This window comes from Lissotriton helveticus, chromosome 8 (assembly GCF_964261635.1).
Source record: "Lissotriton helveticus chromosome 8, aLisHel1.1, whole genome shotgun sequence".
In the NCBI taxonomy this organism is placed as follows: domain Eukaryota; kingdom Metazoa; phylum Chordata; class Amphibia; order Caudata; family Salamandridae; genus Lissotriton; species Lissotriton helveticus.
The window spans coordinates 468,551,455-468,578,028 of NC_136069.1; the positions used below are offsets into that span (position 1 = coordinate 468,551,455).

At 47.4% G+C, this 26,574-nt stretch overlaps 1 protein-coding gene across 1 annotated transcript in view; it reads right to left on the reverse strand.

Annotated features, from left to right (window-relative positions):
- EBPL (EBP like) overlaps positions 1 to 26,574 on the reverse strand; it is an 86,073-nt gene that overhangs the window by 35,757 nt on the left and 23,742 nt on the right. The window contains exon 2 of the mRNA XM_078657367.1: positions 19,707 to 19,776. Within this exon, the coding sequence (XP_078513493.1) occupies positions 19,707 to 19,776 (70 nt within the window). The remainder of the gene's footprint in view (positions 1 to 19,706; positions 19,777 to 26,574) is intronic.

The following is a 26,574-nucleotide window of genomic DNA, read 5'->3' on the forward strand; positions in this document are numbered from 1 at the left end:
TGCCAAGGGTATAGCATGAGCCAATTCCAGCAGAAAGGCTCGGTATTGCTGCGGGACTACCAAGGCCCTTGATGAACCAGGTAAGGGTACCTTGGGTTCACTGTAGAGGAGTCCATCCTCCCAGTAAATATGGTAGTGTCCCGTAACATCACCTGCTGCCTGGGCTTCAGCCTGTCGCCTCAGTCCCTCAAGGGTAGGGCACTCCCTCTGCCCCTTACAGAATTCCTCTCTGGTAGGTCCTCCCTCCACATGCCACTCAGCAGGGATGGGTAAATCCTCCAGAGAGTCTACTTCCCCCTCCACGGACTCCTAGTCCACCACCGCAGGTGGCCGATCTGTCACATGGGGTGTGGAAGCCGAAGCAGGCTCTTCCTGTCTTCGGGTCTGTCCCTTTTTTGCAGCGGGTTGGGCCATTGTTCCAGGCTCCAACCCAGGCGAACTCCCTCTCCGGGCAGTCGCAGACCTTGTGCTCACACAGGCCCAGTCAGGTGTACCCAGCATCGCAGAGTGCGTCCGGTATTCCACCTCTCTCCAAGTGTTGTGCTCCATGTCATTCCCCAGCAGACAATCAACTGGCACGGCAGGGCTTACGGCAACTCGAAGTGAACCTGCAACCCCTTCCCACTCAAAGGGAACCTCAGCCACTGGATAGTGGCCCATTCTGCCGTCAGCCATCGCGGAGGGGTGGAGTACATTGGGAATCACCTGCTCTGGAGACACCAGTTGACTTCTCACCATAGTCATACTGGCTCCTGTATCTCTCAGAGCCTCCCCTCTCTGGCCATTGATAGTGACCCATTGCCCATACTTAACAGTATTTGGGGGCACCTGGATCTTTGGAACCATCTCCCGTTCTCCCAGGGACACTAAGGTGACACCCGCCCACTCACCCCCCTTATCTAAGGGCAACTCCTCCCCGAGCGCTACACTAGCTACTCCCGGTGGTTTTCCTCCGGTGGGAGGGGGTGGTCTCTTTGGGCATCTGACATCTCCCTTATAATGTCCAACACCACCACACTCAAAACAGTGGAGAACCCTTGGCTGCTGGCTTTGGCCAGGATTAGGGTTTCTGGGCGGGTTTGCCTTAGGGGTGGAACCTGTTCCCTTTCCTTGGAAATTGTTTTGGGGACCTTTAGAGAACTCCCTCTTTTTATCTCCCCCCTCCTTCTTCTGGGGGACGCCCTGTCCGGCCTTTTGGGAATCCCCTCCAGTCCCCTTTGAGGACACCCGGGTACTTGCCCAGATGTCCGCCTCCTCTGCAAGCTTCCGGGGATTGGTCAGCTTGCTGTCCACCAGGTGTTGGCGCAGCTCGGGAAAACATTTCTCGAGAAGGTGCTCTTTCAAAAATAGATCATACAACCCCTCATAATCCTTCACCTCACTGCCCTTGACCCAGCCCTCTAACGCCTTTCTTGCGTAATCAAGGAAGTCCACCCAGTTCTGGGTGCTCAACTTGTGGCTCCCCCTGAACTTCTGACGGTACCTTTCTGGGGTAAGCCCAAACTTCCTTACCAATGCTAGCTTCATGATGGGGTAGTTGGTTTGCTCCTCTGGTTCCAGGGCCAGCAAGGTGTCCCGACCAGCGGGAGGCATGTACCTATACAAACCACCCCCCCCCAGTGCTTCTCCTGCACCCCATGGGCTCTTAAGGAGACCTCGTAGGCAGCCAACCACTTGGCTATGTCATCTCCCTGACTAAAGCTAGCAATGAGATCTTTTGGTAAATAGGGTCTGGACTCCCTGGCTGTCTCTTTAGATTCGCTGCCACCATTCATTACAGGAGAGGGCCCCCGTTGCAGGGCCTGGAGTTCCAACTCTTTCAACCTGAACTCGTGAGCCATCCTCCTCTCTTCCTTCTCCTTCTCCTGCTCCAGCTTAGCCAACTCCCATTTTAATTGCCTCTTTTCCCTCCTGTCAGCGAGCTCTGCTTCAGTTAAGCTTCCCCCAGAGGCGCTACTGCCCTTCCTGGAGTAGGACACTGGTCCTGGGATTAGGTTTTGCCCCTCAGAGTGGAATAATCCTTCTATCTCCACAACCGTGTCCCGGTCTGTCTCTTCATCCTCCTCCTTCCCTTCTTTGTGTGCCTCCACCCAAGCCCTTAGACTGGTCTGGAGTTCCCCCTTCTTGGCACCATGCTTAAAAAATACCCCCATTTTCTGGCAGAAATCTTTCAGCTGAGCCACAGAATAGGTGTCTAGGTTTTCTAGTGCAAACTCCATTTTACAATAGACAATACCAAGTTATACACACAAGGAAATTTGAGTTGCAAGGGCAACCTGAAGCTACCTCCACCCCACCACCAGGAACAAATTTGGAAAAACAAAAGCACAAATTAGGAGGGCCGCTAGGAGAAAACTCCTGGTGTAGTCTAGTGAATTACGCTCAATTACTACTGAGTAGTTGCAACCACAGTCAGGATCCCACCGCTAGACACCAACTTGTTGGAACCTGAGATGACAGGTCACCTAGGGTAGCCTGGCCTAGGGTAAGACACAATCACTAAAGGCACATGTGTAAAGGTTGCAGAACCACCCAACAGTAAATCAACGCAATTTCACTCAAAAAGGACGCTACACCAATGTTTAGAAAAATACGAGCTTGTTTATAAAAATATACTTTGCTCTCTTGTCTTTTGATATCTCAGTTTAACACAATACAGTTTGTCATGAAAATATTAACACTCTAAGAATTGCCAAATCTTGACATTAAACAGTTTTCCAATTTACTACACATTACATTCAGTCATAGGTTTTGTAACTTCCTTAAAATTGTTAGAATAGTCACTCTACTTGGCTCTATAAGGTTACATCACATTACCGTAGCTCCAAAAGAAGCAGTTTCTATACTTCTCTGGAAACAGTTTACTCATTTACCCTTTTCCCACTATTCAACCAGAAGAATTGGTGAGCTTTTCTCACTTTAATTGCTCTGTATAGGCTCCTCACCAGTTCTGACAATAGTAAGGGGAGGGGGGGTTTGGAAGAAGATAGTCTGATTACCGAGGGGAAACCTCCTGTATGGAAAATGGAATCTTAATAGTTCCTTAAAAGAGACTTGATAACATTCCCCAGCATTAGCCCATCTCTTATTTTGCCAATCGGAAGTCTTGTTCCCTTGTAGATGACTCACTGGCCTCCAACTTCCCACTCTCACAACCTCCTTACTTGGTCTCAGTGCGTGGGGCCCCTGAGGCCGGTATCTCTGTCTCACAGTGAGGGAGAGGGACCAATCTCCTCGGGCGCTCGATGCCGCCCTCCGCCCCTCCTCCCCTGCTCAAGGCCGCTCCTCGTTGAGGCCTGAGTAGGGAAAAGAGACCCACGAACCAGGAAGCGCCGATGCGCACTCCCCGCCACTTCCTCCAGGACCTTCTAATACCACAGAGAAGAGCTGAACTTCGACGTCTCCCCCACAGCGGTGCGACCGCGCATGTGCGGGAGACCAGCGTACCAAGTCCGGAGTCTGCCCCGGCCGCCTGCTGCTGGTAGAGGCTCACCTACGGGCCTGCTCGCTCCTAGGCCCCTCCTGTTAAGGGTTAATGACACTGTCTGGGGCATGCGCGAAGGCGCCTAACTTCGGCAATCAGCCTCCGCCTCTCCTCAAGTCAGTAACGCCGCCTCAACCCTACAGTTGATGCCCCCGGGGTCCTGCTCACGGCGGAATCGGCGCTGTTCACCAGGAATCCGGCACCCCTCTCCTTTCTCTAGATCACGGGTGAAATAGGTGATTTGCCAGCTACACCTCCGGTAGGGGCCCTCAGGGTCACAAGGGCATTAGCCTTCTTTACCACCCAAGGGGATGGGAAATAGAGCTAGATCTACTCACGCATAACCTCCCATTTCCTTTCCCTATCAGGGACCTATTTCTCTCAATACTGGACAGAGGCTGGTGACGGGGGGGTGAGGGACACTCTTCCAAAGTCTCTTCAACTGGGCAGAGGACTGCGCTCCACAGCGCTGCAGTCTCCTTCTCCTACACACACCCCTTACTTCTAGACTAGGGGATGGTCAGGCGCCCAGGGTCTCCAGTAATCCCATACAGCGGGGACAAGTCAAGTAACCCAAGGGAGGAAGGGTGGTGAATCAATAGGTCAACCCTTTGACTATCCTACCCCCACCTTCTGCTACAGCCTGTCCTCCAGCTGACTCTCTCTGATAAGACAAAATGGCTGACCAGCATTCCGCCTTTTATAGGCTGACCCTCAGAGGTCCAGAAGGGACCAGAAGGTTCTGGAATGCCCTACTCTATCCTATGGGACAGATTCTAGGTTTGTCAGTTGGGACAGTTGGTAGCCACCATTTTGTGACTCCAACTATATTCCTGTCAGAAAAGGCCTCTAGGCCTGAGGTGAAAAACTATGAGGGTGAAAGAGCACCTATCCCCTTGACCAACACCTTGAAAAAGCTAGAGGACACAAAAATTAATAAAGGTATGAGGGGCAAAAAGGGGACAAAATAAATAATAATTTGGAGGGACTACGCAAAAAGTCAGACAGGTCTAACACATGGTATTTAGAAATAAAACTGCAGTTGTAAATAATGTATAAAGTTTAGTTCAGGTACTCCACTATAGCACCGCGACTCCCTTTCAGACCAATACTGAATCCTCGGAACAGAATAAATGTGTGAATGAATAATAGATTGAAAGGATGGGCCCAGTTGAAAGAATTTGTAAGTAGTTCTGTGGGTTTATAAGTGGTGGTTTATGAAGAATTTTTGGAGCCGCGCTGCGCCACAGGCACTGCTAGGTTTGAATTATTATAGCCTGAAGATCTATTTTAAACACACAAGAGTGACAAAAAGGGGAAACACGTATAGACAATGAAAATTAAAGGCATTCCCAAGTAAAGCATATATTTTTTGGGTGCCTGAAAATATGTGATCAAATACAATGCCATCGCTCGCAGTGGAAGAGTCAGGTGCTAATGTGAGCTGACCCACTATCCCCTTGCTGTATCTGTAGTGCCCCTTACAAAACTGGGTACTGCCTTAACTGACTGTTTGAGATGGGAACAAAGAAAAAAAACATATGAATATATACATACAAGGAGAGGCTTCAGGCTTGATCGTATCTGAGCTATCCTGATACAAGGCCTGGTCCACCCCGATTTCATAATCAATCCTCAAGGTAAATCCCTGAGAGATACTCAGAATTTACCCCCAATAAAGGGTCTCTGTGTAGTAAGAAGTCAGACAATAAAGGGGTCTGAATTAGTGTAGGGGAAAGAAAACTGCTGCAGGAAACTTTCACAAATTGCAACACGTGAAACGTAATACATGCTATTAAACACCCTCTGCAACCTAGCATAGTTAGATAAAGAAGTGAAGAACAACATCATACAGCAAATCAAGCATTAGCTGTAAGAACCTGACAGCACTATTGGTGACTCATCTCCATGAAAAGGGACACTCAGAAATGGATTTAAAGTGAACCGAACTGGAGGTAAGTCAAAGAAACCCATAGGGCAGTTAGGACTGGATGGTTCTAGGGCATTGGTGTCCTGGTGGTATGCGGGTTGGGGGTAGCTGCTTGGTAAGTCAGCAGTATTACTGAAGGAAGGACATGTCCAGACCTCTTAGTGATACATTTGGGAGAGAACGATCTAGTTCCCTTTTCTAGAATCGGCTTACCAACAGGTAAGCCGATTCTAGAAAAGTTTAGATTTACTGCCAAGTAAGGACATTTGGTCAGGCGCGCACATTCTGTGGACAGAGTTGGTACAAATGCGTGTATGGAAAGCTGTTTGGAAATCGAGCGCTATAGAAAAGCAGAGGGATGAGGTAAACTGAGAGATGCATGTTTTGTGGCATAGTGGGATTTCAATTTAGAAGGATATGGAGATAGTACAGGAAAACCAGTCCCTTTATTGACGGTGTTCCATCTGTCGTTTATGGGAAATTACTATTATTTGTTGGAGTTTCGGTTGAGGATTGCACAGTTGCTGGGAGAGAAGTTATGGGTATCTTAAAGGGGCTTTCTTGGTGATGCTGTTTTGTGATTTTGAAGGGGGGGTTGAGTAATAGGAAAACGCCTCTGGATTTTCCTGATTGGCGGTGTGTTGGACCTGTCAGCCTTAGGGTGGTCTTCCCCCAAGCTTTTTGCTTTCACCCCTCCTATTTTTGCTGGTCTTGTTTTTCTTTGGACATAGGACTCCGTCCACTTTACCAATGCTAACCAATGGTAAAGTGCTTGTGCTCTCACCCCTAAACATGGTAGAATTGGCTTATACCCAATTGATTTACTTGTAAGTCCCTAGTAAAGTGGTACCCCATGTATCCAGGACCAGTAAATTAAATGCTACGAGTGGGCATGGAACACTGATTGTGCCACCCACTTCAGTAGCCCTATAAAACATGTCCCAGGCTTGCCACTGCAGCCAGTGTATGCAGCTTTAAACTGCCATTTCGATCTGGCAAAACAAACCTTTTGCCAGGCCCAGCCCCTCCTTTTTAATACATATATGTCACCCCTAGGGCAGGCCCTGAACAGTCCAGAGTGTAGAGTTCTCTCTATTAGTATGTGCATGGGTTGCTAGGCAAGCTAGAATGTTATGTTTGAAGCACTAGAGAGAGAGCTGAGAACTGGTAGGAGATGAAGCTGGAGGTACCTGCTCTTAACTTTGAATAAAGGACTTTTCTTGGACACTTTGCCTGGACTTCATCTTTACACAGAGGACAGGGTGCAGTGTATTTAAAAAGTTGGACGTGTACTTTTAAGTTTTACATGTCCTGGCAGCGAAAAAAATCTAAAACAATGTATTGTACTACTGCAAGGCCTACCTCTCCCATAGGATAACATTGGGTTTCCTTACTATATTTAATAAAGTATAACTTTTAATTTAGAGCAGGTACAGGTCGCGTTTTGCATCTAAGGATTTGTAGTTTAAAGCCATCTTTAATGGCAAAGTTGGATTTTAAGTAACAATTCTGGAAATGCCACTTTTTAGAAAGTTGCCATTTTCTTGTCGTACCCCTTTGGTGCTTGCAGCCTGTACCCTGGGTCACATGACTTGGTGTAGTTGGCAGCTAGTCCTTGTGGATTGCTGCCAGTTAGTGAGACAAAGGGAAGATAGGTGTTGGCAGGATGGGCCACTCTGTCTTAACAAGGGGACGGAGCAGTCGCCTACCTCATCACAAAGGCCCTGTCTGAACACACTCAAAATGGGTTAGTCACTAGTCTTTTGTGCCCCCCAGACAAGCTGCAGCCAGGTCAGGGAGGAAGGGGATGCATAACACCTCAAGCAGTGGAATCATCCAGAACTTTCTTCTACTTCAAAATGGACACCAGGTATAAATAATTGACCCTCAGACACAACTCTTCAGTACACACCTGGACCTGTGGAAGACCCAGAAGAAGGACTGCTGTGCTGCTTTGCTCCAAGGACTCTCACTCTGCTTCCCTTCTGTGCTGTCCTGCTGCCCTCCTGTTTGAGTGAGAAGAACTGGACCTGCAATTTGGACCCAAGACCACCAGAGTGACTTCAAGGGCTAGTTGAGTGGCATCCTGATCAGAGCCTCAGGCACAGAACAGTGTCCAGAAACCTTGGATCCAACACCTGGAATCTGCCAGCTGTGAGTCATGCCCTCCCAATTGGTGCCACCCCAGTACTGGACCTTTGGAAGTGAGCCTGAGGGTGCTGTCCCAGCCCACCTGTGATCCCAGCACAACCAATGCAGTGCAATGCATCATCTCGCAAAACTCTGCACTGGAACCGCTGCATGATGCATTCCAAACCGGTCCTCGGAAGCTTGTTTCCGGTCCAGGGAAGGCATGGCTTGGCAGTTCGGGCTGGACTGTTCCCATGTGGCACAGGGTCAGACTGATTTGCATATGGCCATGTCTGAACTGGGGTGGCAGAGTGGGCTAAAGAACGGTGATGGATTAAACCCAGATCTTTTGACTGGGTGTGAGTGTTTGATTGGTTCAGATGCTCCGTCCATCACCACCCCCTTTTGTACCGCTTTGGCTGCCATAAGTGTGGCAGGGTATGCTCAGACGTGAGTCCCTTGCTCACTTTGCCACTGGATTCAAGCAAGCCGGGCTGAAGACGGCTGTAATGCCAGAAAACGGTCCTCGGAAGCTTGTTTCCGGTCCAGGGAAGACATGGCTTGGCAGTTCGGGCTGGACTGTTCCCATGAGGCACAAGGTCAGACTGATTTGCATATGGCCATGTCTGAACTGGGGTGGCGGAGTGAGCTAAAGAACGGTGATGGATTAAACCCAGATCTTTTGACTGGGTGTGAGTGTTTGATTGGTTCAGATGCTCCGTCCATCACCACCCCTTTTGTACCGCATGATGCATTCCAGGCACAGGACTTCACATTGCAGCCCACAACTCATCAGAAAGGGAGTAACTTTGTTATCAAATTGGAGTGCTATCGTACTGGTATGCCAGAAACACCAATGGTATTGGACACTAGATACTGCCCAGTTACCACTAAGTGTCCCATGACATCAAATGCCTACAGAATATGTATACCTGAGTACATTGTTAAATTACAAACTCCCTCTAGCATAGCCTTTTTGGCATAAAACTGTATAAATGGTCAACAAGAATAAATAGAATACAGGCACCTGTATTTCGAAATTCCCATTCTGTGGCAGTAGGGCCAGAGGACACTCATTGTCAATGTCGAAGAACCCTAAACAGTTCTTAATCTACTAACCTAAGATATTGATGGATCCATCATCTCTCCTCTTTTCCGTAGACTTCTTCCACCACTTCCTACTTCCTCCATTTGTACAGTGCTTAATGGACGATTAATTTCATGAGTCAGCCCTATTTAAAATTACTAATTATTTTGCAGGCCATGACACCTCAGCTTGGACCCAGCTATATGCCAATCAGTCTTGATCCTGCTCCAATGGAAACGGTCCAGCACGAACTACCAAGCCAAGTTCTCCATGAACTGGAACACAAGCAACCCAGGACCGGTTGTGCCCTTATTAAGGGATCATCCGCCGGGGACCGCATGGTTTCAGTGACTCAGTATGCGCAGGACCCACGTCTGGGCATACCGTCCCACTTAGGGTGACGCGTGTGCAGCAGGTTTTCAAGTGGGAAGTCAGTACCATACCAGCACTGATATCTCTGGTGCAGGAAGTGGTGCTCTATTGTTGTTTCTTTTTCAAAACCTGACCAGCAACCTTCGCCACAGACCTGGGAAGGCTGCAGTTCTTGGTGGTCGAGTTTGGTCAACCCATTGTGTTCTCTACATACTGCATAAGCAACTGCAGTTTGGTCTTAGTATGGCATTAGCTACCACCTTTCGTCGCAACCTGTATGAATTATGTTGGCTCTAGGATGATCCCAATGGAGGAGGCTGACCGACAGCTCTAAAATATGCTGTGCATAAAAAAAGCATGCACTAATAACTGCACTTTTCTCTCTTCGAAGGGTGGAGCAAAGGGTGGAGCTTCATAGATCACACATCTCTACCATAGTACTTCAGATGTCAACATTGCAAAACTTTGCTCCTTGCAAGGCCAAAGTTGTGCTGCAGGGAGCGGCTTTACGCAGTCCTGGATGCCAGCAAATGTATCAAGGGTCTGAAGCGCAAATGTCCTGTCAAAAGAAGAGAGGCATGAGATGTGAGGAACAGATAAGAGGAAGAATTGAAGGAGGAAAGAAGAGAGCGGTGAGAAAAAGAATCCAGGAATAAATGTGAGGTAGTATGGAAGGCAAAGACAGGATAGAAGAAGACACAAGTAAAATAGACAGGAGGGCAGAAAAGAACAAGCATTTGCAATGCAATAGGTCTCGCAATGACGAGCTTTTGGCATTGTAAATGACAATGTCTTTTATTTACGTTTTGGTTTGTAAAACAAATAAAAGGCATTGTCATCTGCAATGCTAATAGCTTAAACTCTCGGACGCTGCAGCACCGATGCCCAAAGACTGCACGCTGCACCACTGATGCACAAAGACTACACGCTGCACCACTGATGCACAGAGACTACACGCTGCACCACTGATGCACAAAGACTACATGCTGCACCACTGATGCAGACTGCACGTTGCACCAATGATGCACAAAGACTACACGCTGCACCACTGATGCACAAAGACTACACGCTGCACCACTTATGCACAAGGATTGCACGCTGCTCCACTGATGCACAAAGACTGCACCACTGATGCCAAAGACTGCACGCTGCTCCACTGATGCCCAAAGACTGCACGCTGCACCCCGGATGCCTTACACTGCACGCCGCACCCCTGATGCACAAAGAACAAGCTGCACCCCTGATGCTCAAAGACTACACGCTGCACCACTGATGCCCAAAGACAATACACTGCACTACTGATTCCAAAGACTGCACGCTGCACCACTAATGCCCGAAGACTACATGCAGCACAACTGATGCCCTAAGACTGCACGCTGCATCCCTGATGCCCTTACACTGCACGCCGCACCCCTGATGCACAAAGAACAAGCTGCACCCCTGATGCTCAATTACTACATGCTGCACCACTGATGCCCTAATACTACACGCTGCACCACTGATTCCCAAAGACTGCACGCTGCACCACTAATGCCCGAAGACTACATGCAGCACAACTGATGCCCTAAGACTGCACGCTGCACCCCTGATGCTCAATTACTACATGCTGCACCACTGATGCCCTAATACTACACGCTGCACCACTGATTCCCAAAGACAGCACACTGCACCACTGATTCCAAAGACTGCACGCTGCACCACTAATGCCCGAAGACCACATGCAGCACAACTTATGCCCTAAGACTGTACGCTGCACCCCTGATGCCCTTACACTGCACGCCGCACCCCTGATGCACAAAGAACAAGCTGCACCCCTGATGCTCAAAGACTACACGCTGCACCACTGATGCCCAAAGACAGCACACTGCACCACTGATGCACGAAGACCACATGCAGCACCCCTGATGCCCGAAGACCACATGCAGCACCCCTGATGCCCAAAGACCACGCTGCACCCCTGATGGCCTAAGACTGCAAGAAGCACGACTGATGCACAAAGACCGCACGCAGCACCACTGATGCACAAAGACCCCACGCAGCATAACTGATGCCCTAAGACTGCGCGCAGCACCCCTGATGCTCAAAGACCACGCTGCACCAGAGCACTCCTACTGCCCAATGTCTAGTGAACATGTCTTATTACACACTGCATCACTGGTGCCCAGAGATGAGATGCTGCAGGGCAGCTCAACTGTGCAAACTCACTACGCACTGCAGCACTGCTGCCGATGGACGACACATTGTACCCCTTCAGCCAACAAAGTGCAAGCAGCAACTCAAGTGCCCTAAACCTACACGCAGCACCCGGACTGTGAAAGACTCTGCTGCCCGCACACTGCGCCATGTGCTATAGACCAGCAGCAGCTGCTTGCCTATCTAGCGCCCTGAGGCGGGGGGTGGGGAGGGGAGTCTACGGACGCAGACAGAGAGACTGCCTGCAATGGAGACGCAAGGCAGAGACACCCTCACAGGCACTCGTGCTGTGTGACTGGGGGAAGGGCGGGGAGGCCTCCAATGGCCTCTCATGGGCCCGGCACAGGGACTCTCGTTGCCTCTCCATGCTGACCGGACGCTACATGGAAGGGACTGCTACTTTGAAACACTAGAACTTGACAGTGACGGGGGCAGAAAAGCAACACTTGAGGAACAAACAGCATCTGTGGCTCTCATTTCTTCATGGCTATCCCTCCATTAATGGTATATAGTTTCCCTATACCACAAAAAGCCACGTCAGAATAAAGACGAATTTGTCAGACTGGCATCCAGCCACAGACATCTCTTAAAAGTATTCAACAATCACAGACAGAGAATGAAGACCAGGCCCCTGGGGGATGAAGACAGAAGGACAGGGCCGCGGAACTAGTGCTTCGGACACCAGAGAGGGGACACCTCTGGCCCTCCGTGTGAATCACTTTAAAATCTGATGGCGGTCACTGCCCCTGGGATCAATCCATCACACTGAATTAGAGCTTAGCATCTTCGCACGCCCCCCAGGAGCGCGGAGAAATTAAGTAATCCGCCTAATGTGGTCATCTTGGTTGAAAAGGTGCCAGTCTGGGGCCATTCAATCTGTACCGAGGGTGGCAGGAATAGCCGGGAGGGGTGTCAGAGACTGCGCGGTACTACCCACCCCTCCCACCCTGAGGCACCCTCGTGCATCTGAACGTGTAATGCAATCATTATAATTCCATTATCCTAGGCGTGTCGTGCCCTACATTTACGGTCTGTCAATAAATGTTCACATGCTTTGAGGTGATGCAACTGCACTCCTTTAGCTCATGTGCTAATATCACCGCTTCAAAGCACTGGACCCGATCTGACAGACACGGACAGCGAGTCAGACGCTCTACATAGAGATGCCAGCAGCCAAGGTCGGGTGTAGGCAGTCCGGGTCCTCTTTTCCACGGCTGGTGCTTGCACTTCTGTTTGTATACAGCAAAATGAAATACTGCAAAGGCAGGAATGCCAAGGGAAAATAACCCCTTATGAAATTGAGCACACTACGGTGTGGGACAAGTGAGATATTGGCACTGCAGGAGAATGAATGCCAGTTGGACAGTAGTGTCATTGCTTTCTTGCAGAGGTCAGCTTGGATTCAGAGGGCACACAGAGGGCATGCAAGAAGTGCCCAAGACCTGGGGCCCTGGTAAGTCCTACATTCTGGTCCTGGTGGGACCAGCATGCCAAAATAATAACCTATTCATGACGAGTCTCTTCCCCGATATCCCAATAGTAATGGAGCGGCCCCAGCCCTACCGGCCTGCAGGTATTTAATCTGTACAGATCAGTGAATTCCTCTCTGCCCTTCTTTCCTCCACGTGTCATTCACGGTGTAGCTGTGTTTTTAAGGGAAGAGTAAGGGGGGCTCTCAGTGGACTGCTGAGGGCAGGGGGATCCACTCTCACATCAAAGGCAGCCCCTTGCTAATTCCTTTTAATAAATCGCCATTTGCAGGAGGTGACAACATGCGCTGGGACAGACATGGGTCATCGTAAGCAAACAATTTTGGTAGCCTACAACCCCCTCTGCACCCTTGTTTCCTAAAAAACAAGAACCAACAAGCATTGCAGCACCGACGCTTTACTTTTAATGTTAAAGTAAAGCACGGGTGCCGCGATTATACCAAAAGTAAAGAAAACAAAACACGGTCTGCCGATTTCTTGTTTTTATGGGGCCATGTGTTTGAAACACATGGCCCCACAAAGATAAGAAATTGCTTACGACAGCCGTAATGCAGGCGAGGCCGTCCAAGTGGGACGGCTCAAAAAGACAAAAGTCTACGCCATCAAAAGCTCTTTCCCAATGGCTGGCCACCATTTAGCATAAACGGTGACGCAGGCCAATGGGAAAGAGGGGCGGGGCTTAAAGCCAGATACTGAAGCTTCCTCAAAAACATAAAATCTCGCCAGCGAGACTGCGCATGTGCGCAGCCCACACAGCCCACACCTAAAAACAATTCAGAGAGAAGTGGAAGGATGGGAGCTAATCACTGCAGTTGAAGGGCGTGGCCTCTGGCCCCTGACAGAATAGCCTCAGCATCAAATATATCTCTACATTTCTAAACCTTCTCATCAGTTCTCTGGTCTGTGCCAAGTGCTTTCGGGGGCTTAACAGCAGATAGGCTTAGCTTCCCCTTAGTCCCAAAGAAGATTACCTCATTTCAGACTATTGAGATAGAGGATGCCAGCCAAACATTTGACAAATTCATGCAGCGGTATGGGTCCATAAAAAATCTGGTGTAGACCTCCGTCTCATTACTTTATGATTAAACAGATCCTTTTTTCCCCTCAGAAGTCAAAAAGAGGACAGTGTTAGAGGTAAAAAAAAAATAACATTACAAAAAAGTCCCTGGAAAGGTATTCCTTAGGGTACCCAATCACAAAACACTGTGCTTTCAGATGAAAAGGAACCCAACGTAACCCGTATCCCAAGAAGGAAGAAAAACCAACTGGTCGACAAACTTTGTAACATGGTGCATTGGTCTACTAAATCAACAAGCATTGGAAATGCAATAGGTCTCGCAGCATTAGAGTTAGTGCATTTAGAATTGTTTATGGGTTTTTTGTTGTAAAAAATGCTAAAGAATTACAAATCAAAAAAGCAATAAACAATTGTAAAAGCTGTAACTAAAAATCCTACGAGACCTATTGCACTGTGTGAGGGTGAGGTGTTGAGGGTGAGTGAGGGTGGGGGTGAGTGAGGAGTTGAGTGTGAGTGAGGTGTTGAGGGTGAGTGAGGTGTTGAGGGTGAGTGAGAGTGAGAGTGAGTGAGGGTGAGGGTGAGGGTGAGGGAGGGTTATTGCGAGTTAGGATGAGGGGTTGAGGGTGGGTGATGGTGAGGGTGAGGTGTTGAGGGTGAGTGAGGATGAGTGAGGGTGAGTGAGGAGTTGAGGGTGAGTGAGGGTGAGTGAGGGTGAGTGAGGGTGAGTGAGGGTGACTGAGTGTGAGTGAGTGTGAGTGAGGGTGAGTGAGGGTGAGTGAGAGTGAGTGAGGGTGAGGTGTTGAGGGTGAGTTGTTGAGGTTGAGGTTTTGAAGGTGAGGTGTTGAGGGTGAGGTGTTGAGGGTGAGGTGTTGAGGGTGAGGTGTTGAGGGTGATTGAGTGTGAGTTAGTGAGGGTGAGGTGTTGAGTGTTAGTGATGGTGAGGTGTTGAGGGTGAGTGAGGGTGAGGGTGAGTGAGGGTGAGGGTGAGTGAGGGGGAGGGGGAGGCGTTGAGGATGAGTGAGGTGTTTAGGGTGAAGTGTTGAGGGTGTGGGTGAGGAATTGAGGGTGAGGGAGGGTGAGTGTGGGTGAATTGTTGAGGGTGAGTGATTGAGGGTGAGGTGTTGAGGCTGATGTTTTGTGGGTGAGTGAGGGTGAGATGTTGATGGTGAGTGAAGGTGAGGTGTTGGGTGAGGCGTTGAGGGTCAGTGAAGTTGAGGGTGGTTGAGTGAGGATGAGTGAGAATGAGGGTGAGTGAGGAGTTGAGGGTGAGTGAGGGTGAGGTGTTGAGGGTGAGTGAGGGTGAGTGAGTGTGTGATGTTGAGGGTGATTGAGGATGAGTGAGAGTGAGGGTGAGTGAGGATTTGAGGGTGAGGCGTTGAGGGTGAGGCGTTGCTGGTGAGTGAGGGTGAGAGTGATTGAGTGTGAGTGAGTGTCAGTGAGGGTGAGGTAGCGTCTTACTGATTGCCCGTGAAAAGCCCAATTATCTTCTTATATGTGAAAAAGAATGAAATGCGATAGGTACATTTTACAAAAAATATTTTGAGCTTATGTGTTGTATTTATTGTTATTAAATAGCACTCGCTCGGTAGGGAGGCTACTTCAGAGCTGATAAAAACAGAATTATACATTTAATAAACTGTCATTGTTCGTCCTGTGTGTTTAAGCGTAGTTGAGACATTGACAGCACGAGTCTGAAATATAAATGAAAACAACGCAGCAGGACCCGGCGCCTTTTCATCCCTAAAAGTATTTACCATTTGAGGAAGGACAAGGCGCGAACCCGAAATGCATCGAGGGGTGTGATGTACAAGTTGTCTATCTAGAATGTGAACGATTGTCCGATAAAGTATTTCAATCAATCATGCAATAGAAATATAGAAAATTATTTTCAGCTAAGAAAAGACAAATGCACCAGTTTACGTTGGGATGACTGAATGCCAGCCACGGATACAAGAAAAGTTATCAGGGATTCCAGGCTGCAATCGCGTAGAGTGTTAGGGGGTGTGAGGGGGGGAGGATGAGTGAAGTTATTTGCGTAAGAGAGTGTGTGAGTGTGTTAGTGTGAGGGTGAGTAAGTGTGTGTGAGGCTGAAGGTGTGTGATGGTGTATGAGGGAGATGTTGTTTTAGCGTTACTGAGCGGGTGTGAAAGAGTGTGATAGTTTTGTTGTGTGAGGGTGATGTTAAGAGTGTGTGTATATGTTAATAATAATTAAGTAATGTGTTGTTTGTAACAAAAGGTGTCACATGTCCCCTTTGTATTACTTCTGTCTTATGTGTATATTAGTATGTAATTTTAAATGTGGCTGGAGGTGGCATTGGAAATGCAATAGGTCTCGCAGCATTAGAGTTTGTGCTTTTAGAATTGTTTATGGGTTTTTTTTTTTTATCTTTAGCATTTTTGTTTCCTGTAGGCAATGCTAAAGAATTACAAAGAAAAAAAGCCATAAACAAATCTAAAAGCTCTAACTCAAATGCTCCGAGACCTATTGCATGCACCCATTCAGTTGTTGGCCTCTCAGCTGAGTCTGCCAACTAGACAACAAAGTGGAGGTGGGGCGGTTAACTAATGAGGCAGTAAAAAAAAAATGCGTTCTGAATTAGTGAGACCGTGGCAGAAGTGCAGGCTACCTGACTCTGAACTATCCCACAAAGTGGGTCATCACACTGCCCTCCAAAAACTAACAAAGGGAGCTAAGCGGCCCTCCTGTCCTTTACAAGTGACCCCTGGGTAACAGCAGCATTGGGCTGATGTGTCTCAACTCAACACCAAGAGATATGTTAAATAAGGGGGCATATAAATAAACTGTACTTGCATGTGTTCTGTCAGGCCCCTAGCCAGAAGTAAGTGTTTTGGGGGGATCATCAACAAACAACAGTGGTTGCGTGTGTGTGTGTGGGAGGGGGTCTCACATCAGAATAGTTTTTTGAAAAACCTTTCAAAATGGTGTGGCTTTGAAGAATGAAGTGCGGATGTGCTGCTGCAACCGCAGATTGGAATCCGGCCCAACTTGCCATCCAGCGGTGGCCCACGAAGCACCAACGTGCTTTAATGTTAACTTCCGCTCTCGGCGCCTTAAGATACCATTCTGTAGGTACTCTATAAATTGTTTTAACGTAGGTGGTCGCCTGCTACAAGATTCAATTCTAACCTGGAAGTTGTGGAAAGTGCCGCAGGGCAGTGGTTTCTCTGCTCTTTCTAGCTAAGATGATGGATGGTGCCGGTGGGGGAGGGTGGCACTGAAGATCTCTCCGGCCCCTGGAGTCATCAGGTAGCTTGCTGCAGGAGAGATAAGAAAAGGGGCGGCGTCCGCCCAGCGCACAAAGGCGGTGGATGAAGGCTCTCCACCAATAACCCCGGCAGGAGGCGGGTGAGGAGAGGGAGGGTTAGTCGATGGTGAGGGGGTGCAGTGGCTGCTCTGGGAGGTCCGGGCACAGCAGCACCCCTCCCGGCCAAGCTCCGGAGACAGTAGCTTCTCTTGGACCGGCTGCTGGTAATGGATTAATGGGCAGAGGGGAGGCGGTGTGGGAGGGGAAGATGAAAGAGGCTGGGCATGGGCGGGGAAGGCAGTCGAGACACAGAGCACACAGTGAAATAGAGGAGAGGCAGGGGCGAGAGAGCTGAGAAGAGGAGGAGGAATGCAGGAAGAAGTGTGTGTGTGGGGGGTTGTTAAAATAGAGGTGGCGTTGAGAGAGGAGGAAAACCCAAAGAAATCTCAAATTAAAAAAGAGAAATAGGCTTCTTCCGGCTGGATATGAAATTACAAGTCTGATGTTGAGGGTTTCTGCTGGTAGAAATCTGTTTTCAGATAGTCGGACAAATCTGACGGATGCTAAAAGTGACTAACTCGAACCAGGAGGCAGAGCCTATTTAGCTGCATCTCCGCGTATGTCCGCCCCGCTTAAGCAGCACTACAAAGAAAGACTGAATATTTATTTTAATATATTTAAAAAGTAAGGGTTGTTGGAGAAATGGCTGTACATCCACCCACCCAATAAGAGTGGGCAGACAAATAGTCACCTGGAAAGAATACTTTCTAAACTTTAAAAAGTTGACAATAAGCAACTGGAAGGAAGAGATGGGGCTGCGCGAAGGGTCAAAACAATGGCAAGTCCCAATTGTGTGCAGATGGGTTTGGTGAGGCTAATTAATAAAAACATCGTTAAACATTGAAGATTACAGGTTTCGTACTTACGACGTGCAAAAGTCACGAAGTAGGGCTGACACTTGTTTTGCTCAAAACACAGACAAGGCAAGGCTAAACTGCTTGGAGGCGATTTTCTAAGCAGGAGTGACGGTCTTTTCTATTTGTGAAAGAGACATTCCTTTTAGCCAAACATGGTGTCGATTTCTCTGTTGATTCGACCCCTTCTATTCCTGACTCTGCTTGCCGGTCCATGCAAATGAAAAATCCCTTGTTTTACGCCCCTACCAGGTGTTTCTAAATGTTAATGTGCGTGTATATGTTTTATAAGACACAGCCAGTGAGATAACAGGAGGTTATCGCCCCGCCCCCACAAACACATGCTGGCCGGAGACAAAAGGCAGCTGGAGTATGTGTGACCCCGGATCCCTGAGTCCTGTTTGTTAAAGCATGTAGACTTTGTTTATGTTGGGCGCATGTTATCATGTTTTGTTTTAGAGAGCTCAAAGAGAACCCTGACACGCGCCTTACCAATAGCAGAGAGGTCTGGGTGGGCGAGATATGCATTTTACGATAACTAGGGTTAAGGGGCTTTCCTTTACGTACTGAAAGATCTGCGGCAGGAAGTTGTCAACGTAAATAAACACCTGGATACAAACCAAATTGTCCTATGCCTACTTTGTACAAACGTGCAGGTAAGAGCAGAAAAAGAAACACCTGGATGCATTAGCGACTTCGCAGAATTCTGTAAGAAGTGCTGCGACTGCTAGAGGTGGAAGGTGAATATGCCACAAACCGACCCGCACTTCCGACACAGTTCTGGGCAGTGAAGCGGAGGGCGGTCTGAAGTTGAATTGGGAAAAGCTTGTGCTGAGTGTTTGGTTACAGTTCTGGGCGGAGGCAGGAGAAGCTTGTGCTGGAGTTCCTAGGATGGGCGGTGCTGGCAGACTACCATTTACGTAGTAACAACAAGAAAGGGTGGAGGGGGCAGGGGAGGAGGGGGCAGGGGAGGAGGGGTCCGGGGAGGAGGGAAGGGCCAGAGGGACTTGATGGGAGTGGTGGGGGGGAGGGGGAGGGTATAGAGAGGGAGAGGAGGAGAGACAGGACAGGGGGAAGCAGCAGAGACACGGCGGGTAAAATAAACAAACAAGCCTTTCACCGTAACACGGCTGGCAGGGGAGGGGGCGGAGAGGGGAGAGGTGCGACACGGCAGTAGGAGGAGGAGGGGGGAGGAGAGTAGGGGAGGCACGGCCTAGCGGCAGGCAGGCAGGGGAGGAGAGGAGGAGGGGGGAGGAGAGTAGGGGAGGCACGGCCTAGCGGCCGTGCAATCAAGTAGTGAGGGGGCGGAGCTGGGGGAGGCTGTGAGAGAGAGTAGGCAAGGCAGGCGGCTGGGGGCATGTGCACGCGCTTTTAAGCTCAATGCACATGCGCATTGAGCTTAAAAGTCACGGGCACTGCAAGGAATCGCCACGATTCCTTGCAAGTTAGATAAAGTCTGGATGAGCCCCTATAGTCTCGCTTGCTCGATGCGCATGCGCATCGACAGGCGAGACCTAAAAACTGAGGAGTACTCTTGAAGGATAAATATAGAAGCTATGCCCTTGTCAATGAGCTTTACAGGATCCTCCCAAAAACCCAGCAGTGCTGCTGATGTCCCACGGCATCATCTAAAATCTCCGACAAACATTCTTGGTAGCGTAAAAAAATAGGGCTGCAAATGGCGGATTACATTCCTTTCCAATTTTTCCCCTGTGACTTTAATCAGTATGAATAACATTGTCACTCCAGTATTTACTCAATGAACAGTCTTGTCCATGACCAGTTTTTAACAGTTAAACAGAAAGAAATGGCATACTTACAGAGAGACGCAAAGATGCTGTCCGATGTCGCTACTGTTCCCGTCAAAGAGAAATAAACGAAGGGACATTCCTAAAAAATAAAAAAAAACATAAATTTTCATAAACACAATTTTTCATAACTTTCGTTTAAGATTATGATGCAATATTTACTGTACCATGTTTAAAAGATTTAATAAAGTAAAATCAAACTACAAATAGTACAAATTACTGTGCTATAAAAGAAACATAAATATGGAGGAAAACAGAGTGAGTATGCACAAAACAATGAATGCAGCAAAGTATTAAGACTGGCTCTAGAGACTGCACTGTGTGATGTGCATTCACCAATAAAAGTAATGCCACAAAATAGCGATAATAACTAGTTTAATAGACCTGCAACCACAACTTCCTTCTGATAGATTTCTGGTGGCAAGGTGAAGGCAACTGACTCTTTTGTGTAAAGTTTTCAATCATTTAGTTCTTCCTCAGACAAGTGAAACGTTAAAACTGTTATGCTTCATATAGCAGGCAGAATGTGTATTTCATCCTATGCTTGCAACTGTATCAAACCACATCACATGGACTTAAGAAAGCCAATCCGTGAAAAAAGGAAAAGGCAACAAAGCGCACTGTATACATGCAGCAACAAAGAGACTGGGCAAACAATCTGGGCTTGCTTTCATCTTTTGATTTCACTTTTTAAAACAAGCATTGGCAAAGTCAATAGGACACGGCAAACTGAGTGCTATAGGTGCTGGCAATGTTAATGTATTTGTGTATGGCGCTGGGGATGGTTTTTTTGACATACGGGTTCTCGTCAGAAAGGTCTTGTAGGTGGAGTAGGCCGTTATGTCAGCAATGAGTGCTTGTAAAGCTTGGTTTTGCGCATTAAAATTGAGCTCCCATGCCTCCTTCCTCAACCGGGTAAGTTATTGACAATTGGCAATTCGCATGTGGCTCCTTGGCTGGCATGGCTCATGTTGTAAATACTGCAATTAAGGTATTACAATGCCAAATGGAATGGCCAGATACATCTCTGTGAACAAAACTATCAATCTTGTGTCTCTGTATTGAGGGGAAGTAAAATGGAGTAGCGCAAGACAGATTGGAACATTTTCTGCAAAAGGTCCAGCAATGTATTTGCTATTTAACACATCTTTAACAGATCTGATTACAGAATAATTTGTATGAATGAAATAAACAAAGTTTGCGAAGCAGCCGTCTTTTTCTTTTGTGTAAGTGTGAGTGGGGGGAGAGTGAAGCAAAATTAGGGCACGGAGAAGCAAAGGAACAGGAGTACTGAACCATACGGGCAAAAGAGTGGCACAGAGTGAAGGGGGGGGGGGGCATTATTCTTGGGAGACAGCTAGAAATTGGGCCAATGCTCTTGCATTACGAATCGAGTCACGTTATTAAAACAACAGAGAATAGTTATTTTGCTATTTACATTATTGCACTGTTGTAGTTATTCTGGATTAATATATGCACCAGCAGACAGCTTTGTAAATCACGTTGACAGCAATGGTCATCTTTAATGTTTTTATACACAAAACTGGTGATGCGGTTTCCGGACACATATATTCTCTGGTACCTTCAGCCAGTCCTGGCTTTTTAAAGTGCCACACTTTTGTTAAGTTATTTCAAATATTTGTATAGGGCGCTTGTGCCATTTGTATAGTATTGCAGCGCTTCCGGAGTCTAGCCGCTTTGTATCAATTTGGGGGTTTTCATGTTACTGAGTTGTGGTCACCTGGTGTCATTTTGTTTGGTCAGTGAAGATCCATCTGTGCAGAGTAATGTTTGTTGCTTTTCCATAGCAGACATTGAGGTCCACACATATAGCGGGAAGGAATAAACTACAAGTCTCAGCATGCAGCCGGCGTTCACTAAAAAGCTAGGAAGGGACAAAATGTCACAAATAGCATGGATTCACTTGTCTGCCTTTAGCGCGGAAAACCACGGAATATAACGTGTCGCTACATTTACTCGCCAGTTTGTTCCTATTTACAGCAACCACCTCACACATTTACTGCAAGTTTAATCAGAATCCATGATACAGCAATAACTAAGGCCCACAAGTGGTCAGGAGGCAGTTTATTTGTCCGACAAGAAGACTGGCTGAAGCATATCTTTTGGTATGTTAGGACATCCCTCGGCGTAATACAACCATCAGGGCAACATGATTGCTATTTGGCAGCAATTGTTAAATAGCATCTGTGTGTTTCTGCAGCATCCACAGATCACACAACAGACGAGATGAATGCACTGAACTGTGTTTACCAATATGATAAGGGGGGTGGCATAACGGCAAGAGCTGCCTACTTTGGGACTGGCAAATCAGACTCCAGTCCCAGCTTCTTTTTAACATCCTGGGATTCTAGGCATATCACGGTCTCTCTCATGCTTAAAAAAAAAAACAGAATGCAGCTTGAGTAAAGCACTCGCTCCATACTCTGCAGAAATTAATACACTACAGATAGCAGAGTAAAGGTCTGAAAACAAAGTAAAAAATGCACGTTGGAGCGCGAGGCTGAAAGCACAAGCACGTGTGTTAAGTGGTGAAAACAAAAACAAGTGCTCATGTAAAATGGTGTAAACAAACAAAAACATGTGAATCGGAGCGGTGTGGCTCAAAACATAAATGCTTGTGTTAAGTGCTGAAAGCAAACTAAAAAAGTAGTCCCTAAATACTTTTCTGAAATCGGAGGAGTGGATGTATGGTAGTAATTGGTCCCTGCTCTTGGGGTTGGGGCAAAGACAGTAAGAGGCATGATGGATGCATGCCATTACATATGAGGAGAAAGATTAGGGAAGCGATGATAGAGCCAGCAAATAACAAGCTTATGGGCAGGCTGAAGCCCCTAAAGTATATACATGTCTCTCTTCGGGACAGCGCATGCGCGCTGGCTGAAGTAGAGACCTAAACAGACCTTCTTCCCCCTCACAACCTCAAGCAGCCGGAATTAGAAACACCACTGGCATAGAAGGCACAGAAAGAAACAGACTGCCCAGCGATTTTGGGCAAATAGTGCATTATCACATTAAAGTTAGACCTGTTCGCTTTCCTTGCTTGCTGTCACTGTGTTTGAAGATTGTAGATTTTGCCACTTCCATCTCTTCTTTAGCATGGGGATGGGATGTGGAGGTCAGGATTTCGAAAGGAATGAAGAAGTAGTCAACCAATCCATTTTGAGACAGTTAGAGATTTGTTTGTGGTGTTTTTGAATGGAAACAGTCCGGGTTGGAGCTCTTATTATGTTTTTTTTCTCCAGTTTTATAGAGAGCAAACTCGGCCAGATGACAAGGGAGCACTTTACTTGAGCACTAGTTACATTACACCAGGTCAGATACATATTTTGTAAGACATAGGGAGATTAAGTGATTTGCTCAGAATCACAGGATGTTGAGACAACGCCAAGAGTCAAACCTGGTTCCCCAGTTTCAAAGTCAGCAGCTCTGCCTGTAAGGCCACATCAGAAAGGTATAAGGATTTAGCAGGTTAATGAAAGATAACAAGGAATTTAAGAGGGATGCCCGTGTGCTTCTGTCTTTTCCTCAGCGCAGGAAGAAAACATGCAAGAAATCTGATTGCAAGAAAGATGTGTTGGTCACTGCTGTAATCAAGGAAACCAATAAATAAAACTCTATTTACAGCCAGCTTGGTAGGATAAGGGTTTCAGCCTCAATGATTTAGTGCATGTGTTTGTAATTTCCATGGGGAGGCGCTGAAACAAAAAATGTATTGAATTAATCAATTTGCACTAAATGGCCACATTATGGACAAAGGTAACCTTTCCCCTTCAGCAGTTTTGATGTGATGTGTAGGTGATAGGTCACTTGGGTGGGGGGATATGATCCTTCTAAAGTTGCTTGGGTTGTTAAATGTTTGATTGTGATCAGGACATCTAGCTCTGGAGATTAAAGTTACAGCGTTGTATGATTCTAGGACAACGTACTGAACCGTTAGGATTGATGTGTGTGTTGGGCTCGTCAGCAGTAGGTGTATCGAGGGAGGCGTAACAGGGATGTATGATAGCAATTTTCAACCAGATTATGGTACAGACTACCTTGCTTAATGCTGACATTATGCTGTGTGATTTCATTCCTCAGGGGTTTTGTGTGTGTGTGTGACAATGAAATGAGTGTTATACTCGGTAGGCACTACATCAGTGTTAATGTCCTACCCATGATAGAATATTTTAGGGCCGACAGGGTAAGTGGTGAAGCTATTGTTGTTGCTATATGGAGACTGCATCATGCCCTTCCCACTTGCATACAGGATGATGTTTAAAATCATACTTCTGGTTATGGTAACCCAAGACTACAATTTTCCAAACTGATTTTTGTGTTCTTTGAACAAAGAAAAAAAAGCACAGTTTATCAATCTAGGAGATTTATTATATCTTGCTCTGAAACTATAATGTTTGCCACTAATTACAGTTTCTGTGTTTGTTGTCAGGGCTTGTTGTTCGTAGCATTGGAGAGTAGTTCTGGATAGGCTATAGAGGAACATACTCTCTGAAGCATTTGTTTTTGAATCCTGATCATACATAAAGGCATATTTTAAATTAGTGGCCATGATAAGATCACGTGGAAAATGTGTAAGCTATTGATCTTGAAAATCAGTTTCAGGATGGGACTGTCACAATATGCATCCATAGCGTATTACTTAGAAGAGGGAGAAAATACAATAGTAAGACGTGAGAGGTGCAAATTTCTACATGAGAGTGGAAAACTTGTAGGAGCACATTTAAGTATAAAAGTCACAATTTTTGCAGCAAAATCACATTTAGGTGTAAAATCTTATTTATTAACAAAATCAACCCTGGGTCAAATTAAGAAGCATTATGATAGCACATTAGGAAGAAACATCAAATTTAGATTCAAAATTACTTTTAGGTACCCAGTTCCCCATGGTGCAAATTAAATAGCATTGTGGTATAACATTTAAGAGAAAATTCACTATAAGTTGCAAATCACCCATGATTCAACATCAGTAGGAGTACTGAAACGCGTTTAGGAGCACGCAACATTTAGGAACAAAAATCACCATTGGTGCAACATTAGCAGGAGTGTTAAACACTTTTATGGGCATAAATGCAACAGATTTTCAGGGGCTCTACAATTTGATTGCATGGGAGCACTTGTCTTGTCTTTGTTTTGCAGAGCTGCGCCAGCACTTGGTTGATAGTAAGCTAACTGACCCCAGGAAGCTTGCTATAGAGGCTGAGCGTTGGCGAGTACCAGGGTCTAAATGAAGGTGTTTGGGGGAGACTCCGCCAAAGGTGGGCAGGGTTCCCATCAGAAGAGTGGGGGGGGGGGAGTTTGAGGGGGGACAAGGGTAAAGCACAGGAGTTTTCTAAAGGGCCTCAAACTAATACCCAGGGTAAAGGTTCCCGTCCCCCAGGAGATAAGAAACAAGGGGTCTCTTCAGGAAAGCCTGCAGAGACCTGCCTCTTAAGTGCTTTGCCTGTGAGCAGGTGGGTCACTTGAATTTAGAACCCCATGTGTCCCTAGAGGGCACAGCCACCCACCGGTGGGCTTTCCAAGGTGTTGGCTACTGTAGCACTTGGGTAGTACGGGTACCCACAGGTGGGTGGGGATCACACAGAAAAGACCCTCATCTCACATGGGGACAGTGAGATGGTCCCAGGAAACCAGGTGCCTGCTAACACTAAAAAATACAGCACCTGGGTGACAATCAATGGGAAAAGGATACAGGCTCTCAGAGATACAGGAGCCAGTGTGACCTCAGACCGGTAGTGCCCAGGGAATTTCACCAAGAAGTTGTTGAGGACAACTGAGAGCACCAATGTAAGGTGGCGCAGGTTCCCCTTTGAATAGGGGGGTGTCTCAGGTCCCTTGAGGGTGGTTGTGAGCCCTACAATGTCTGTAGATTGTCTGTTAAGAAACGACCTGGAGCAGTCCTTTTGAAGGATGTTGAGCTCAGGTCTCCCTTGGAGATGCTTGGATTGCCAGAGTGGGCATGCGTGACCACTCTGTCAATGGCGGCCGGAAAAGGTGATCAGAAGGACCCGGAGCCTGAAACAGTGGCCCAGGTTCCTGTCAAGAAGAAGGGCAAGGGGCGCGGGAAACCAGCCCCTTAGGGTCCCAAGGTCTGGAAAGAGGCAGACCTTGAGAGGGATGCCCCAGTACCTACAGGGGAGCAGGTAGCTGAACTGGGGGACTTACCTGAGCTGATCCATTGTCAGCAAGAAGGAGGTCCCACCAGGGAAAAATTCTGCAAGGAGCAAAAAGAACGCCTTCTTTAAAAGGTTTGTGAAGCAGGCCGCAAGCCAGGCAGCCGGTGCTCAGTCTGGATCACACTGGAAGAACAGTCTCCTGTACAGCGAGCCTAGGTCAGCACGTGTGCTGGTGGTACCCCAGCACTTCAGGACCTTCCTATTGGGTCTGGCTCACAAAGTGCCTTTGGCAGGACATTTGGAGTGGGACAAGACCTTCGAAAGGCTAGTCACCCACTTCTTTTGGCTCCAGAATGCAAAGGCAGTCAGATGGACATTGCAGGTCTTGCCAAACTTGCCAGGCAAGTAGTAACAGTGGTAGGAAGTGTAAGGCTCCTCTCCAACCTTTTCCAGTTGTTGGAACCCCATTTGAAAGGGTTAGGGTGGACATTGTGTGCCACTGGTTACCAAGACAGCCATGGGCAACTGGTACATCCTGGTCTTGGTGAAAATGCCACCCAGTACCAGGAGGCAATCTCTCTAAGGACAACATCGGCGCCAGTGGTGGGCCGGGCATAAATGGGTATCTTTTCCAGCGTGGGTTTCCCCAAAGAGATGGTTTCTGATCCTCAGACCAATTTCATCTCCAAGTATATGACATCCCTGTGGCAGAAGTGCGGTGTAACCTACAAGTTCACCACTCCTTA